This window comes from Pipistrellus kuhlii, unplaced genomic scaffold (assembly GCF_014108245.1).
Source record: "Pipistrellus kuhlii isolate mPipKuh1 unplaced genomic scaffold, mPipKuh1.p scaffold_m20_p_19, whole genome shotgun sequence".
NCBI lineage: Eukaryota > Metazoa > Chordata > Mammalia > Chiroptera > Vespertilionidae > Pipistrellus > Pipistrellus kuhlii.
Genome location: NW_023425504.1, coordinates 18,089,021 through 18,103,915, shown reverse-complemented (window position 1 = coordinate 18,103,915; position 14,895 = coordinate 18,089,021). Strand labels below are relative to the sequence as shown.

Sequence of the window (14,895 nt, the reverse complement as noted above, 5' to 3'; positions counted from 1 at the left end):
TCAAACTTAAATGAGAAATATTGAAAGCTTTTTATAGATCAGGATCAGACAATGATATCCACTAACACTACTTCTTTCTTTCTTTTTTTTAACATATTTTCATTGATTTTAGAGAGCAAGAGAGAAGAAGAGAGAAACATCAATGATGAGAATCATTGATCAGCTGCCTCCTGCACGTCACCCACTGTAGATTAAGCCTAAAACCTGGGTATATGCCCTGACCAGGAATCAAACTGACCTCCTGGTTCATAGGTAGATGCTCAACCACTGAGCCATGCAGTCAGGCTCCACTATCACTATTTCTATTCAACATTGTTGGAAGCTGCTCATTGTCTTCAGTAGCAGAGAGGTGTGGACAAGGACCCCGGAATGCTGGTGAACCTTGAGTCCTGGCCAAGTTCAGAGCTATGCACAGACTGTTTAGTTGAGACAATGGTAGCTGAAGCAATTTCCTGACCAGATATTCATGTAACTCCTTGCTAATAAGATTGTCTATTACTGGAATTGCCTGATTAAGGGCTATAGGTGTATCCCAAATTGAATAAAAGGATGGCAAGGCCTGAGCACAAGTGGAGTCCTTCCTCTTGAGTTGGGCTCCCACCTGGCCCCCCAATGTCTCATCTCTGTCATTTGCACACAGCCCTTCTCCAGAGCCCAAATCCTGAACCATGCAGTACATGGGTCTTCACAAACATACTGGGTAGAAAGCAATAATAAGAAACAAAAGATTTAAATATTGGAACAAAAAAATAAAACTGTCATTATTTATAGATTATCTATCCACATGTATAGAAGATCAAAAGGAAAATAGTTAATTATTATAATTAGAAAGTTTATTTAGCAAGGTTACTGTGTAAAGAATTAATATTTAAAAATAAATTATTGAAATATTACAGAAGTAAATCTTTGTGATCTTGATTTAGGCAATGGGTTTGTTTTTTTTAATTGATTTCAGAGAGGAATGGAGAGGAAGAGAGAGACAGAAACATCAATGGTGAGAGAGAACCATTGATTGTTTGCTTCCTGCATGCCCCCTATTGGGTATCAAGCCCACAACCGGGACATGTGCCCTTGACTGGAATCAAAACAGGGTCCCTTCAGTCTGCACACCAACACTCTTTCACTGAGCCAAACTGGCTAGGGCTAAGCGATGGTTTCTTAATGCCCTGGCCAGGTAGCTCAGTCTGTTGGAGCATCATCCCATATACCAAAAGGTTGCAGGTTCGACTCCCAATCAGGATACATACCTAGGGTATGAGTTTAATCCCAGGTCAGGTGATTATGCGAGAATTTTAAAAAAGCTCAAATGATAAAAGAAAAATAGATAACTTGACTTTCATAAAAATGTATATTTTTTGAGTGATATAAATCATCAAGAGAGTGAAAAACCAACCCACAGCATGGGTGAAAATATCTGTAAATGTTGTCTCTATCAAGGGACTTGTATACAGAATACATAAAGAGACTTCAGACATTCTCCAAAGGAGATATGTAATGGACAATGTGGGAATGAAAAGATAGTCAGCATCACAAATCATTAGGTAAATGCAAACCAAAACCATGTTGAGATACTACTTCACACTAGGAGGGCTATAATAAAACAGACAGACAATAACAAGTTTTGGCAAGGATGTGAAGAAATGGGAATGTAAAATGGTACTGCTAGTTTGAAAAACAACTTAACCATTCCTCAAAATGTTATACAATTCCCTTATGCCCCAGGAATTTCAGTTCTAGGTAAATACACAAGCTGAATGATAACATATATTCACATAAAAATTTATACATGAATGTCCATAGCAATACTGTTTTTAATAGCCAAAAAATAGAAACAACCTCTATGTCTAACAACTGAATAATGGATAAACAAATCGGGGTATATTCATGTAACAGAATATTATTCACCTGTAAAAGGAAATGAAGTGTCAATACCTGTTACACCATAGATGAAATTTGAATACATCCTGCTAAGTGAAAGAAGCCAGTCAGAAAGGACTACTTATTTATATGAAATGTCAGGTAGGATTGTGAGGAAGAGAGGGAGCTTCTGCAGAGTACCAGCAGTGGTAAAACATACCATCACTTAGAGTTCACTCTCAGGAAAAAGGTCCACCCTGATTAAGTCAATACTAATAACAGTTTTGAGACCTGTTGGATCAGAGCACTAAGAGTCAAAAAAGGGACTTGAAAACTGCACAGAACTAAAAACTTGAGAAGGAAGAAGTATCCATTGGAGAATAGCATTGTAGGAGGTCTCCCAGCAGGGCCGGAGGGACCCTGCCAGCTTGGCGGGTATGAAGCCCACACCACTAGGTGCAGCGAGAGCACGGGATGATTGCACGGGCTCACCGGCTCGAAGCTGGGCGGGGGGAGAACGCGGGCAGCCCGAGGCTGTCCCCCGCGCGGGCTCAGCTGCTCAGCTATTTCCCCGGCCTCCAGGAGGCTTTCTACCTCGGGGAGCAGGGAGAGGGAGGTGCATGCCGGTCTCCGAAAGTGGCTGTCACTGCTGGAGCCGTGGGAACTCATGACCCAGCATGAGCGAAGTCCCCTGCAAGAAACCTGAGGACTATTTGGAATGACCTGTGTATTTTATGGCTGTGGCCTTCCTGTTGGCACAGAGAAGCAAAGATCCAAATTCTCAGGGGGAAGCCTGCATCATCAATGCAGAAAACAAGATCGTGGGGATCGGGTACAACGGGATGCCGAACGGGTGCAGGGGCGATCTGCTGCGTTGGAGGAGGACAGCAAAGCGGAAGCTGGACACCAAGAACCCTTACGTGTGCTACAACGAGCTGAACGCCATCAAGATCAAGAACTCGGTGGCCATGAAGGGTTGCATTCCTGTGTAATGAATGTGCGAAGCTCATCATCCAGGCCAGTATCAAAGAAGTTATATTCATGTCTGATAAGTACTGTTGCAGAAAGCCAAAGAATTACCAAGCACGCTTCCTAGAGAAAATAAGGAACACAGTTTATTAACACTAGTGGACTCCGGGAATAATTTCCAAATCAGAGTGAAGAAACTTGCCTATCTATATATATCCTGATGGTGTCTTTGTCTTGCAGATATGGTTCCACCCCTTTTCGTGAGCTTACAGGAAGGCCCCCAGGTGTTGGGGGTTCCCAGGCCATATCCGCTGATCTATCCAGGGGCCAGCTATAGCAACCCCCCCCCCCCCCCCCCGGCACTGCATTGTTCACAGCTCCATGCCTCTGCATTTATTATAGATAACAAGTTCTGCTAGACCAGTTTCTTCCTCAGTACGCGAGGAGACCACCACCACCAGGCTCAGGTTTGATATGGGTGGGGTCGCCTTCAGGAGATTCACACCCAAATGCAGCAAGATTGTCACTGACTTTGATTCCATCAACAGCAGGCCCAGCCAGAAGCTTCAGTGAGTCACATCCCATTAAACCGCCTGGAGATGGGGATTACCCTCCTCCAGGGAACGCCTTTCATCTGGAAATTACTCGCAGCCTTCCAGTCGCTGGTGCAGCACACAAAGACGCATATCTAAAGCAGCAAAGCCTCATCTCCTTGACTCTCCCTCCGCTTGCACAGAATCTGCATCTGATTAAGCTATCGATTTAGGGTTTAAGATAAGGGGCCTCTGCCCGCATGTCTCGAGGGTTGGCGCGAGGTGCCTTCCCCTTTGCGTGCTGGTTTGCTGCGGCGCAGGAGAGTGTCCCCACGCGGCTGCATGTGCTAGGCTAACAAATAATAACCATCGTGTTCCTAGCGGGAAGAGCCGGCACGCTGATGGGAACATCTGGTTCCAAATGAAGCAGAACGTGTAGTGCCCTTGGAAACAAACGGAGGGCCCGAATGGCAGCAGCATTAAGCTGTGTGCTTTAGAGTCGAGGGGGCCTTCCACCCTCCAAACACCTGGAGAGGACGGCCTGCCGTCCACATGGTGGTGGCAGAGCTGAGTTCTGGGCACTTTTTCTGCTTTTGCTGTCCTGCTCCCCACAGGGGAGTGGCATCCTGTCTCTGGGGGTGGGGACTCCTGTGTTTTTATGTCCCATTTTTGGTTGGTTGGTTACATATTACATAGCTGTTCCTGAGCAGACAGCTCATCTTGTCGCCCCCAAGACCACATCCTGCTGTGGGGGTGGGGATGTTATGCCCAGACTTCCTGATCCCCAAGGACCACCAGGGAGCCGAGTCCGATGCAATAAACCACATGTGTCAAACACAAGGCCCGCGGGCCAAATCCGTCCCGCCAGGCCTTGCAATGTGGCCCGCACCTCGCTGTCATCACTGCACTCCGCTGCGTTTCCATCACAATGACAGTTTATGACTGTTCAGTAAACCATTCGGCCCGCGATTTAGGCTGGATTTTAGATTTTGGCCCCTTCTCTGATTGAGTTCGACACCCCTACAATAAACAAAAGAGCCTTCTCCATGCTAGCATGGGCTCTGGCCCACTCACGCCAGCAGCATGGCGGAAGAGAGCACGAACTTCTCCCAGTCCAGGGGTTTTACTCCAGTCGGTGGTGATGTAACTGCCTCGGCTAACCCTGATTGGTTGGGAGAGGGCTAGGGATAACTCCGCCCTGCGGGGGCGGAGTCGGGAGCTCATCCTCGCCCCGCCCTGCCCTCTCAGGGACTGAGAGGATGGGTGGCAGTCATGGGCCATTCCCAAGGCCACTCCCAAGGACATTCCCAAGGCCACTCCCAAGACCATTCCCAAGGCCACTCCACAGCCTCGGAGTAAATGATTCCTAACCTGTGAGTTGTGTGGAGATCCAGATGCTTCTAGGTGGTTTTCGCCAGATCTGGTGGCGAGGCCTCATTTGCGCCCCTGGCTCCACGCCTATCTAATCGCACCTCCCTGTCACTGTGAGGGGCTATGGGTGTGTGTGGCTGGCTGGACACCTGTCTTTAAGTTTTCATTAAACGTGCTCAGTCAGCCCCTTTGTTGCAAACATGGTTTCTTTATCCTAAAGATTATGACTGTTTTTAAAGGGCTCTTATATTTTTATGAGTTTTTATTTTGTCTCTGAGATTTTGTACTCCATATTCCAGGGCATTTTGTAATTTGGCTCCTTACCAGTTATTAAAATCTTATTAAAACCTAAAAGAGAAAGAGAGAGAGAGAGAATAGCATTGCAAAATAAAAAATTCAAGTGAATACTCCCTTCAAAATTATCACTTATTAGCCGAAGCTGGTTTGGCTCAGTGGATAGAGAGTCGGTCTGCAGACTGAAGGGTCCCAGGTTCGATTTCGGTCAAGGGCATGTATTATACATTGGTTGGGGGCACATACCCCATGGGGAGTGTGCAGGAGGCAGCTGGTCGATGCTTCTCTCTCATCGATGTTTCTAGCTCTCTATCCCTCTCCCTTTCTCTCTATAAAAAAAATCAATAAAATATATTTTTTTAAAGTATCACTTATTAAATAAATTGTACTTTTTTTAAGAGAGAGAGAGGGAGGAGATAGGAAAAGAGAGACAGAAAAAAAAAAAACATTAATCAAACCTTGCAACCTGGGTGTGTACCTTGAGGGGGAATCGAACCCACGACCCTTTGGTGCATGGGACAATCAAAGCTCCAACCAACTGAGTCACACCCTGGCAGGGCATGAAATTGTACTTTATTGTATCAACAGAAGAGGGTGCTCTTGAACCAATAAACTAAATAAAGCATCCAAACCCCTCTTTTCATATAACATCAACTCTTATTGCTGAACCAGGAAGTTCCAGCACCATTTATATAATGATTAGGAAAAGGAACCCAACATCCACACAAAACTACTATAAGGAAAACAAAATAAGAATCAAAACTTTTCAGCTGATAAACATAATTAACCCCCAATAAAAACAACCACAGAGCAGAGAAAAGCATGGATTATAATATATTAAACCAGCAATTATAGAAATGAAAGAATACTATAAATCAGAAATTCAAAACTCACAATAGACACAAACGTGAAAATGCAAAGTGAGTGCTAACTGAACTTAGGAAAAAATTGAAGAAAAAAAAAATTCATATAAGAAGACTAAATGAAAAAGCAACCAAGGGAGAAAGAATATGATAGAAAAAGACATATCTTTCCAAGGGGAAAGAAAGAATGAAAGTTAAAAAGAGCCAAGAGAACCAAAACAAAATAAAGCGATAAAGAGGAAACACATAGATAAAATATAACAGAAATCTTTAAAAAATAAAAAGCAAATAATGAAACAGAACTAATATTTAATATTAAATTTTTAAACATTTTGAAAATAAAAGAATACATAAAAAAGAGCATCTGATTCTACATATTTTAAGAGCCCATTGTACAACTAGGAAAATTCACTATCAACTCTGATTTAGCAATATAGATATTAATGATAAAGAAAAAAAATCCTTTGTGTCTACAGACAAAAATAAAGTTAAAATTAAAAAAACAAGTAACCTACAGTAAATAAAAATTAGGTGGAATTAAATTACATGACAGGCCGGGACGGGTTTGGCTCAGTGGATAGAGCATCGGCCTGCGGACTGAAAGGTCTCGGGTTCGATTCCAGTCAAGGGCATGTACCTTGGTTGCAGGTACATCCCCAGTAGGGGGTGTGCAAGAGGCAGCTGATCGATGATTCTCTCGCATCGATGTTTCTAACTCTCTATCCCTCTCTCTTCCTCTCTGTGAAAAATAAATAAAAATATATTTTAAAAAATAAATAAATAAATAAAAAATAAATTACATGACAGGATTATAAAAAGTACTAGTAAGTGTGAGGAAGCATTTTTTTTTAAACTCAAGTAAAAAGTGCGAGCCGAGGATTTTAGTTTTAAACTTTTAGAACTCAAGAAATTTTGTATTAAAGAACTCTTGCCGAGGATTCCACTAGAGATCAAGTTTTATCCAATTAAGAGAAGATTAGAAAATTTTGGCAAAAGAACAGATAATGAGAATTGAATAGGTTTAATTATAAATCTAAGACTAAAACAAATATAAAGATAAGAGTTGAAGAACATTCTATGAAAAAGCAGAAATGCAACTTAAATTGGGAGCAAAGGAGAAATGGAGAATAAGCTCAATGATTGGTGCATAGATCACAGGTGGGAGTCAAATTACTTCATTTTTCAGATTTTATTTTTGTTAAATATATTTTTATTGATTTCAGAGAGGAAGGGAGAGGGAAAGAGATAGAAGAAGCAATGATGAGAGATAATCACTGATCGTCTGCTTCCTGCATGCCCCACACTGGGGATCGAGCCTGCAGCCCAGGCATGTGCCCTGACTGGGAATCGAATCTTACCTCCTGGTTTATAGGTTGATGTTCAACCACTGAGCCATGATGGCTGGGCTAGTCTTTTACATTTAGATCTTTAATTGGCCTGGCATTGATTGTATGAGTGGTATGAGGTAGAGGGTCCAAGTACATTTTTTTTAAATACACTTAGATAATTGTACCAGCATCATTTGTTGAAAAGACCATTATTTCCTCACTGCTGTGTAGTGACATCTTTGTTATATAGTGTACATATATAGAGCAGTTAATTTCTGGGCTCTCACTTCTGTTCCACTGGTTTACTTATCTTCCTTGCATTAATACCACACTCTATTAATCAATATAGCTTTACAATAATTCTTGATACCTGGTAGAACAATTCTTTCCACCTATTCTTCAAGAGTGTCTTAAATATTTTTGGCCCTGAGATTTCCGTATATTTTTTTGAATCAGTTTAGCAAATTTCACAAAGAAAACTTGCGGAGTTTTCATTGTAATGGCATTGAATCTATACATCATTTGTCTCTTACAATTTTTATTGTTAAACAAATCTTTATTGTTCAGATTATTATAGCTATTCCACTTTCCACCCCCCCCCCCCCATAGCTCCCCTCTACCAGGTTCCCACCCCACCCTCTGCTCTTACCTACCCCCTTTCCCCCGTCCTCATCCATAGGTGCAACATTTTTGTCCAGTCTATTCTTGCACCACCCAAACCCCTTCCCCCGAGAATTGTCAGTCCACTCTCTTTATATGCCCCTGATTCTATTATATTCATCAGATTTCTTATTCACTTGATTTTTATATTTACTTGTTGATAGCTACGTATTTGTTGTTCATAAATTTTATCTTTAACTTTTTCTTCTTCTTCCTCTTCTTAAAGAATACCCATCAGCATTTCATATGATACTGGTTTGGCAGTGATGAAATCCTTTAGGTGTTTTTTGTTTGTTTGTTTGTTTGTTTTTTATCTGTGAAGCTCTTTATCTGACCTTCAATTCTGAATGATAGCTTTGCTGGGTAGAGTAATCTTGGTTGTAGGTTCTTGCTGTTCATCACTTTGAATATTTCTTATCACTCCCGTCTGGCCTGCATAGTTTCAGTTGAGAAATCAGCTAACATTCATATGGGTGCTCCCTTGTAGGTACCTAACTGTTTTTCTCTTGCTGCTTTTAATATTCTCTCTTTGTCTTTTGCTCTTGGCATTTTAATTATGATGTGTCTTGGTGTGGCCCTCTTTGGATTCCTTTGGTTTTGGGGTTCTCTGCAATTCCTGGACTTGTAAGTCTATTTCTTTCAACAGGTGGGGGAAGTTTTCGGACATTATTTCTTCAAATAGGTTTTCAATATCTTGCTCTCATTCTTCTTCTGGCACCCCTATAATTCGGATATTGGTAAGTTTAAAGTTGTCCCAGAGGCTTCTTACACTGTCTTCATATTTTTGTATTCTTTTTTGCTTTTTGCTTTTCCAGTTGGGTGTTTTTTGTTTCTTCATATTCAAATCTTTGACTTGATTCTTGCAATCCTCTAGTCTGCTGTTGGATCTCTATATATTATTTTTTATTTCAGTCAGTGTATGCTTAATTTCTAGTTGGTCCTTTTTCATACCCTCAAGGGTCTCACTAAATTTATTGGCGATTTCTAGAAAATTCTTGGAAAATCTTATAACTATGGTTTTGAACTCTATATCCAGTCGTTTGTTTTCCTCCATGTCTTTCATTTGTGACCTGTTTCTTTGTCTCTGCATTTTGGCTGTTTCCCTGAGTTGATAGAATGGCTTTGTGTGCTAGGTGTTTTATAGGGCCCAGTAGGTTGGCCTCCCCAGTTACCTGAGATGGACACTCTTGGTGCACCCCTTTGTGGGCGGTGTGCATAGTCTTGTTGTAGTTAAGCCTTGATTTTGGTCTCACTGGGAGGAATTGAACTTCAAGCCAATTGGCTGTGTGGATCAGTTGTATCTATGTTGGGAGAAATCCTGTGCTGGAGACACCCTTATGGGTCTGGACTTGCTTCAGTGGGGCTTTGGTGCTCACAGAGTCAGCCCCTTGAGTGTGTCCCTTATGGGTCTGAAGAGTTGTAGTCTGGATGGTCCCACACTGACCACTGGGTACACTGGCTCTTGAATCTCCAAGGAGGTACAAATTTAGCTTTGCCTGAGGCCACCCAGTAGGAACTATGGAGAGATCTGAAGATTCCTTTTCTTTGTTTGGGGTTTGGAGGTGCCCAGATGAGGCCCAGCTGTGAAGCAATGCAGGCTGTTGTGGAGCCTTGGGCCTTCTTTTGGATGTTCTTGGTCTCTCTGACTCAGCTGCAGTTTGTTAGGCAATTTATATTGCAAAGGGCCAAACCATTCATATGCAAAAGCCTCTGTGCGCAGCTGGGTGTTGTAAATTGGGTGGGGTGGGGTCTCAGGGGATCAACAGGGCAGAGCAAACAACAGTGGCTTCTTGTCAGCCCTGCCCTGAGTGGCCCCCGGGTCTCAGTGTCCTGTAGTAATTGCTGCAAGTACCTTTGAGATAAAGCCACCCTTGTCTTCCAGCCTGATTCCAGACAGTCCAATGTCCCCCAGTATGAGTCTGGGTCCCCAGAGTCTTGCTCAGAACTGGAGTTCAGAGCAGTTGGGAGTTTGTTTCTCTCTCCTAATTGAAAAAGACAACCTCATCCTCAGTTGCCAGCCCTTCCCACATGCGCATGTCAGTACCTCTGTACTTTACTTCTGCACCTCCTCTAAGTCTCAGAGTGCTTTTCTCTTGCCTTCTATCAATAGTTGTAGAATTTCCACTCAGCCAGCCTTCCTGTAGTTCTGAATGATGTCCGTTTTGTCTTTCAGTTGTAGTTTTGAAGTGGTTGTGGGAGGCTGCAAATTCAGATGTTTACCTATGCCACCATCTTGATTTCTTTGTCTCTTACAATTGTTGGTTCATTCCCCAGATGAAATTTGAAACTGGCATCTGTACATGGAGGGCAGGGAGAGACAGAAGAAAGAGGCAGAACACTTCAGATTGGTAGATGGCAGTTTTAATAGGCAAGGAAACGTACATACAAGATTTGTCCTGGGCAGTCACAGGACTAATAGATCTCCAGACACACCCTCCAGAATCTTAAAAGTTTACATAGAGGCTTCTACTGTGTTCAGTCACATATTCATTCTGGTCTCAAAAACACCTTCCTCTCTTAAGGATGTGTTCTTTTTTTTTTTTTTTTTCATCTATACACTCAGTGAATTAACAGCAGTGGGTTCAGACTGGCCAGGTCCAGGGTTCTGTGGGCCTTGGGGGTAGGCCCAGCTCCACAAACACAGGGAAATGAATAGGCAAGAGGGCAGGGGAAGGAAAGAGTGAACAGATTTGGTCTTGAACTTGGGAAGTTGGGTGGAAAAGTGAGTATCCTTGGGGTCTGGGATGAGGACCACAGGAAGAAAACTGTCTGATGGGGCCTGGGCAAGCCCAGCGGATGGGCTGGTACCCTTGGGGCTGTGCTGAGAGGGAAAAATGAGGCCCCTCCCCTGAGGACAAGGCACTTGGCTCAGATTCCTCCTGCCCACACCATCCAAGGAAGAGATGGGTCCTCATCCCCTCGCTCCTCTCACTGGCTCAGAGACTGTTCCAGGTTGAGCCTCTGAAAAAAGCTTTTGCCCAACTCGTATGTGCTGATCATGATGGCACAGGAGGGGGCGGCCTTGATGATCCTTGGCAGGAAGCCTGCAAAGAGGCCCCTGGTGCTGGACTCGGCCTGGATCCTCCGCAGCAACAGCCGGGTGGAGTCGGCGGGCACAGATGACACTCTCACAGCCTCCCTGGCTTCCAGCGCAACCTGGCGCTGTGTCTTCACCACGTCGAAGGGTAGAGTCAGGATGGCAGCCACCATTCCTGACATGCCACCAGCCACAAAGCTGATGCCCACTGATGTCTGGTCCTTTGGCCTGCGCCCACTCAGCCAGCTCTTTACCAGCTCATAGTTGAACCAATACAGGGCTGAGAAGGGCACATCCCGAAGAGCAGTGGCGCCCCAGCCCAGCCACAGCGAGCGCCAGCCACCCTGGGCCACGGAGGTTCTGACACAGGCGCCCAGCTCCCGGTATGACACGTGCTGAGCCTGCAGCTTTGTCCGTACCAGTTCCAGGGGGCTTATCATAGTCACGGTGCCCAAGCGGGCCAAAGCACCAGCCACCATGGGTGCATAGAAGTCAAAGGCCAGGGCTCGACCACACAGGAAGGCCTTGAGTTGGTCATAGGCTGTGAAGTAGATGGCGGTTGCTGGCACAGTCATCACCAGGGTGGCTGGGAGCCCGCTCCACAGGGTCCTGGTGCCCTCGTGTCTCACAATCTTCACAAAGGCGTCCATAGTGCCAGTGAAGAGAGTGGGGTCCTGAAACCAGGTGGCGCAGCGGGCACCATTTGGGCACAGGTACAGGGGTTCCAGGACACCGTTGCAGTAGAGGAGGCACTTTCATTTGGTGAAAGAGAGGCTCCAGCCGAAACCAGTTTGGCTCAGTGGTAGAGCATCGGTCTGTGGACTGAAAGGTCCCGGGTTCGATTCCGGTCAGGGGCATGTACGTTGGTTGCAGGCACATCCCCGGTAGGGGGTGTGCAAGAGGTAGCTGGTCGATGTTTCTCTCTCATGGACGTTTCTAGCTCTCTATCTCTCTCCTCCTCTCTGTAAAAAATCAATAAAATATATTAAAAAAAAGAAAGAAAGAAAGAAAGAAAGAAAGAAAGAAAGAAAGAAAGAAAGAAAGAAAGAAAGAAAGAAAGAAAGAAAGAAAGAAAGAGGCTCCAGAGTCTGGAGGGAGGCGTCAGTTCGCTGGTCACTGAGAGACACTGAGACTACAGGTGGACCTTCACCACTTCCAGGGGGGTCATGAAGATGGAGGTGACCACAGCCCTGGCGCCTGAGGCCACCATCTGTTGGAGGGGGCTGATGCCCCCAGGGTCCTGATCAGCCATCTTGGAGCTTCAATCCTGGCTTTGGGATGGCACTCACGCGGTGCGGAGCCCCGGGTCGGCGGGCCCATGGCGGGTCCGTGACCGGTGCGGAGTCCGAGGCCGCCAAGGAGGAAGGCCGCCGCCTGTTTTGTTTTGTTTTTGAGAGAGAGAGAGAGAGAGAGAGAGAGGAAGGGAGAGGGAGAGAAACATAGACTGGCTGCCTCCTGCACACTCCCTCCTGGGCATGTGTCTTGACCAGGAATCAAACCAGTGGCCTCTCAGTGGATGAGAGGACACTCAACCAACTGAGCCACAATGGCCAGATTCTTGAAACAGCTCCTAGTGTGGAAATGGGCTAGATACACATTCTAATGATAGGGGAGGGAGGAGCCTGGGACTGCCTGCATCCAGCTCAGTGGTCAACTAGTGGTCATGTCCTCCAGATGACCTCTTCCAACAATAATATTCAGTCTTCTAATCTTTGAACATAATTTATCTCTTCATTTGTTTATGTCTTCTTTATTTTTTTTTATTTTTTAAAAATATATTTTATTGCTTTTTTCAGAGAGGAGGAGAGAGGGATAGAGAGCTAGAAACGTCAATGAGAGAGAAACATCGACCAGCTGCCTCTTGCACACCCCCTACCGGGGATGTGCCCTCAACCAAGGTACATGCCCTTGACCGGAATCGAACCTGGGACCTCTCAGTCCAACAGACCGACGCTCTACCACTGAGCCAAACCGGTTTTGGCTGTTTATGTCTTCTTTAATAGTCCTTTTAAAAGTTTTATGTTTGGCCGAAACTGGTTTGGCTCAGTGGATAGAGCGTTGGCCTGCAGACTGAAAGGTCCCGGGTTCGACTCCTGTCAAAGGCATGTACCTTGGTTGCGGGCACATCCCCGGTAGGGGGTGTGCAAGAGGCAGCTGATCGATGATTCTCTCTCATCAATGTTTCTAACTCTCTATTCCTCTCTGTAAAAAATCAATAAAAATATATTATTAAAAAAAAGGTTTATGTTTGCCCTAGCTGTTTGGCCCAGTGGGTAGAACGTCAACCTGTGGACTGAAGGATCTCCGGTTCAATTCTAGTCAAGGGTACATGCCCAGGTTGCAGACTCAATCTTCAATAGGGGGCATGCAAGAAGCAGCCGATCAATGATTCTCTCTCATTGCTGTTTTTCTCTCTCTCTCTCTCTCTTCCTCTCTGAAGGTTCCTGAAATAGCTCCTAGTATGGAAATGGGCTAGATATACATTCCAATGATAGGGGAGGGAGGGAGGAGCCTGGGACTGCCTGGGTCCAGCTCAATGGTCAACTAGTGGTCATGTCAAACCAATAAAAATACACATTTTTAAAAAACAGGTTTTATGTTTTCCTCCATGGAGTATATAAACTTCTCCCGTTATATTTGTTTAAAGGTTTTCCCAACATTTTATTATGAAATAATAAGGTGAAAGATTTTTACAAAGAACAACTATACACCCATCACCTTAATTTTTTTCATCTTAATGTCATATTTATTTATTTATTTAAATTTTATTGTTTAAGGTATTACAAATAGTACATCATATGTCTCTTTGGTTCCCCCACTGACCTTTCCCCCTCCCCCAGACTTCCCTACCCCCTGGCAATTGCACCCTTCACCTTAATTTTACCATTAATATTTTACTATGCTTGCTCTGTCATGTGTTTATTAATCTCTCCATCCCTCTATCTATTCATTAATTCATATCATTGCTTACAACATTGTAGCTCTTTGATGGTTTTGAAAATATCTTTTTATATGTGTTGTCCACCTTTTTTACTTATCTTTAGATGGGTTGGTTTGAATTACTTAGTCTTCCATCTTCCTTTACCTGATGTGCAAGACCTTAAGCAGTTCTTGACATAAGCTTTCAGATGCATGTTTCAAAACTACAAAGTCAGGTTGGTGGAAAGATCAGGAGTGGTGTCTTGGATATACCTTATTTCCTAATTAAGTACTTCCCTGTCTTTTTCTTGTCATGGTACTTATAGGGCACATGGTGGTAAATGGGTAGGCCACTCATGCCCAAAGATGATCAGTCTAGGGTCTGCCATACTAGTCCTGAGGACTGAGGACAATACCTCAGCACTCCTAGAGCCCAGAAAGAGATACATTTATGTAAAGTGGCACATAATTTAGGAACCTATTTTCTAGCTCTTCTCTTCTTCCTCCTCCTCAGTGCAGTGTTCTTCCCCTTTTAAGCTGTTCCCATTCAGGAGTCATTCCCCCACACCCACCTTCATACTCTGTCCTTGGGATGTATGCCTTCTCCCCACAGGATAATAAAGTCCCTGTTTTCCCAATCCCTTTTTGAGCCCTGCAAAATCAGCCATTCTGGCTTCCACTGGATACCAATGGACATCTTTCATGCCCAGTTGCTCTTGGCAATGCAGAGGGAGAGGGGTGAGTTTGTATTGATGAAAATAGGGGGGAGAGGGGAAGCACTTCATGCTTCTCCCTGTTTCAAAATACCTAAAATCAAAGACACCTTTCCATTGTTTCACAGAAAGCCCTAGAACAGAGCAGTCTTTGGCACACTAAGAGGGGATCTCTCAGATGAGGATTTATATTTATACCAGATATATCTATAGCAGCAAACTTCTATGCAGCTACCACCTATAACAGAATCAACATACATACACACGTCACACAGCAAGCCAGGAGACAGGCCGACCTGAGCCCCTGCAGACATAATGACTCAGTCCACAAGGAGACACCACATGACCAGA

General features: G+C 44.3%; 1 protein-coding gene across 1 annotated transcript; it reads right to left on the bottom strand.

Moving 5' to 3' along the window:
- Positions 1-10,571: 10,571 nt before the first annotated feature.
- On the bottom strand, positions 10,572-12,263 carry LOC118722132 (solute carrier family 25 member 39-like). Its single transcript, XM_036443515.2, is given in 2 exon segments — positions 10,572-11,693; positions 11,999-12,263. Coding segments are annotated over 2 exon segments (1,056 nt in total). The 5' UTR covers positions 12,165-12,263; the 3' UTR covers positions 10,572-10,803.
- Positions 12,264-14,895: the final 2,632 nt, after the last annotated feature.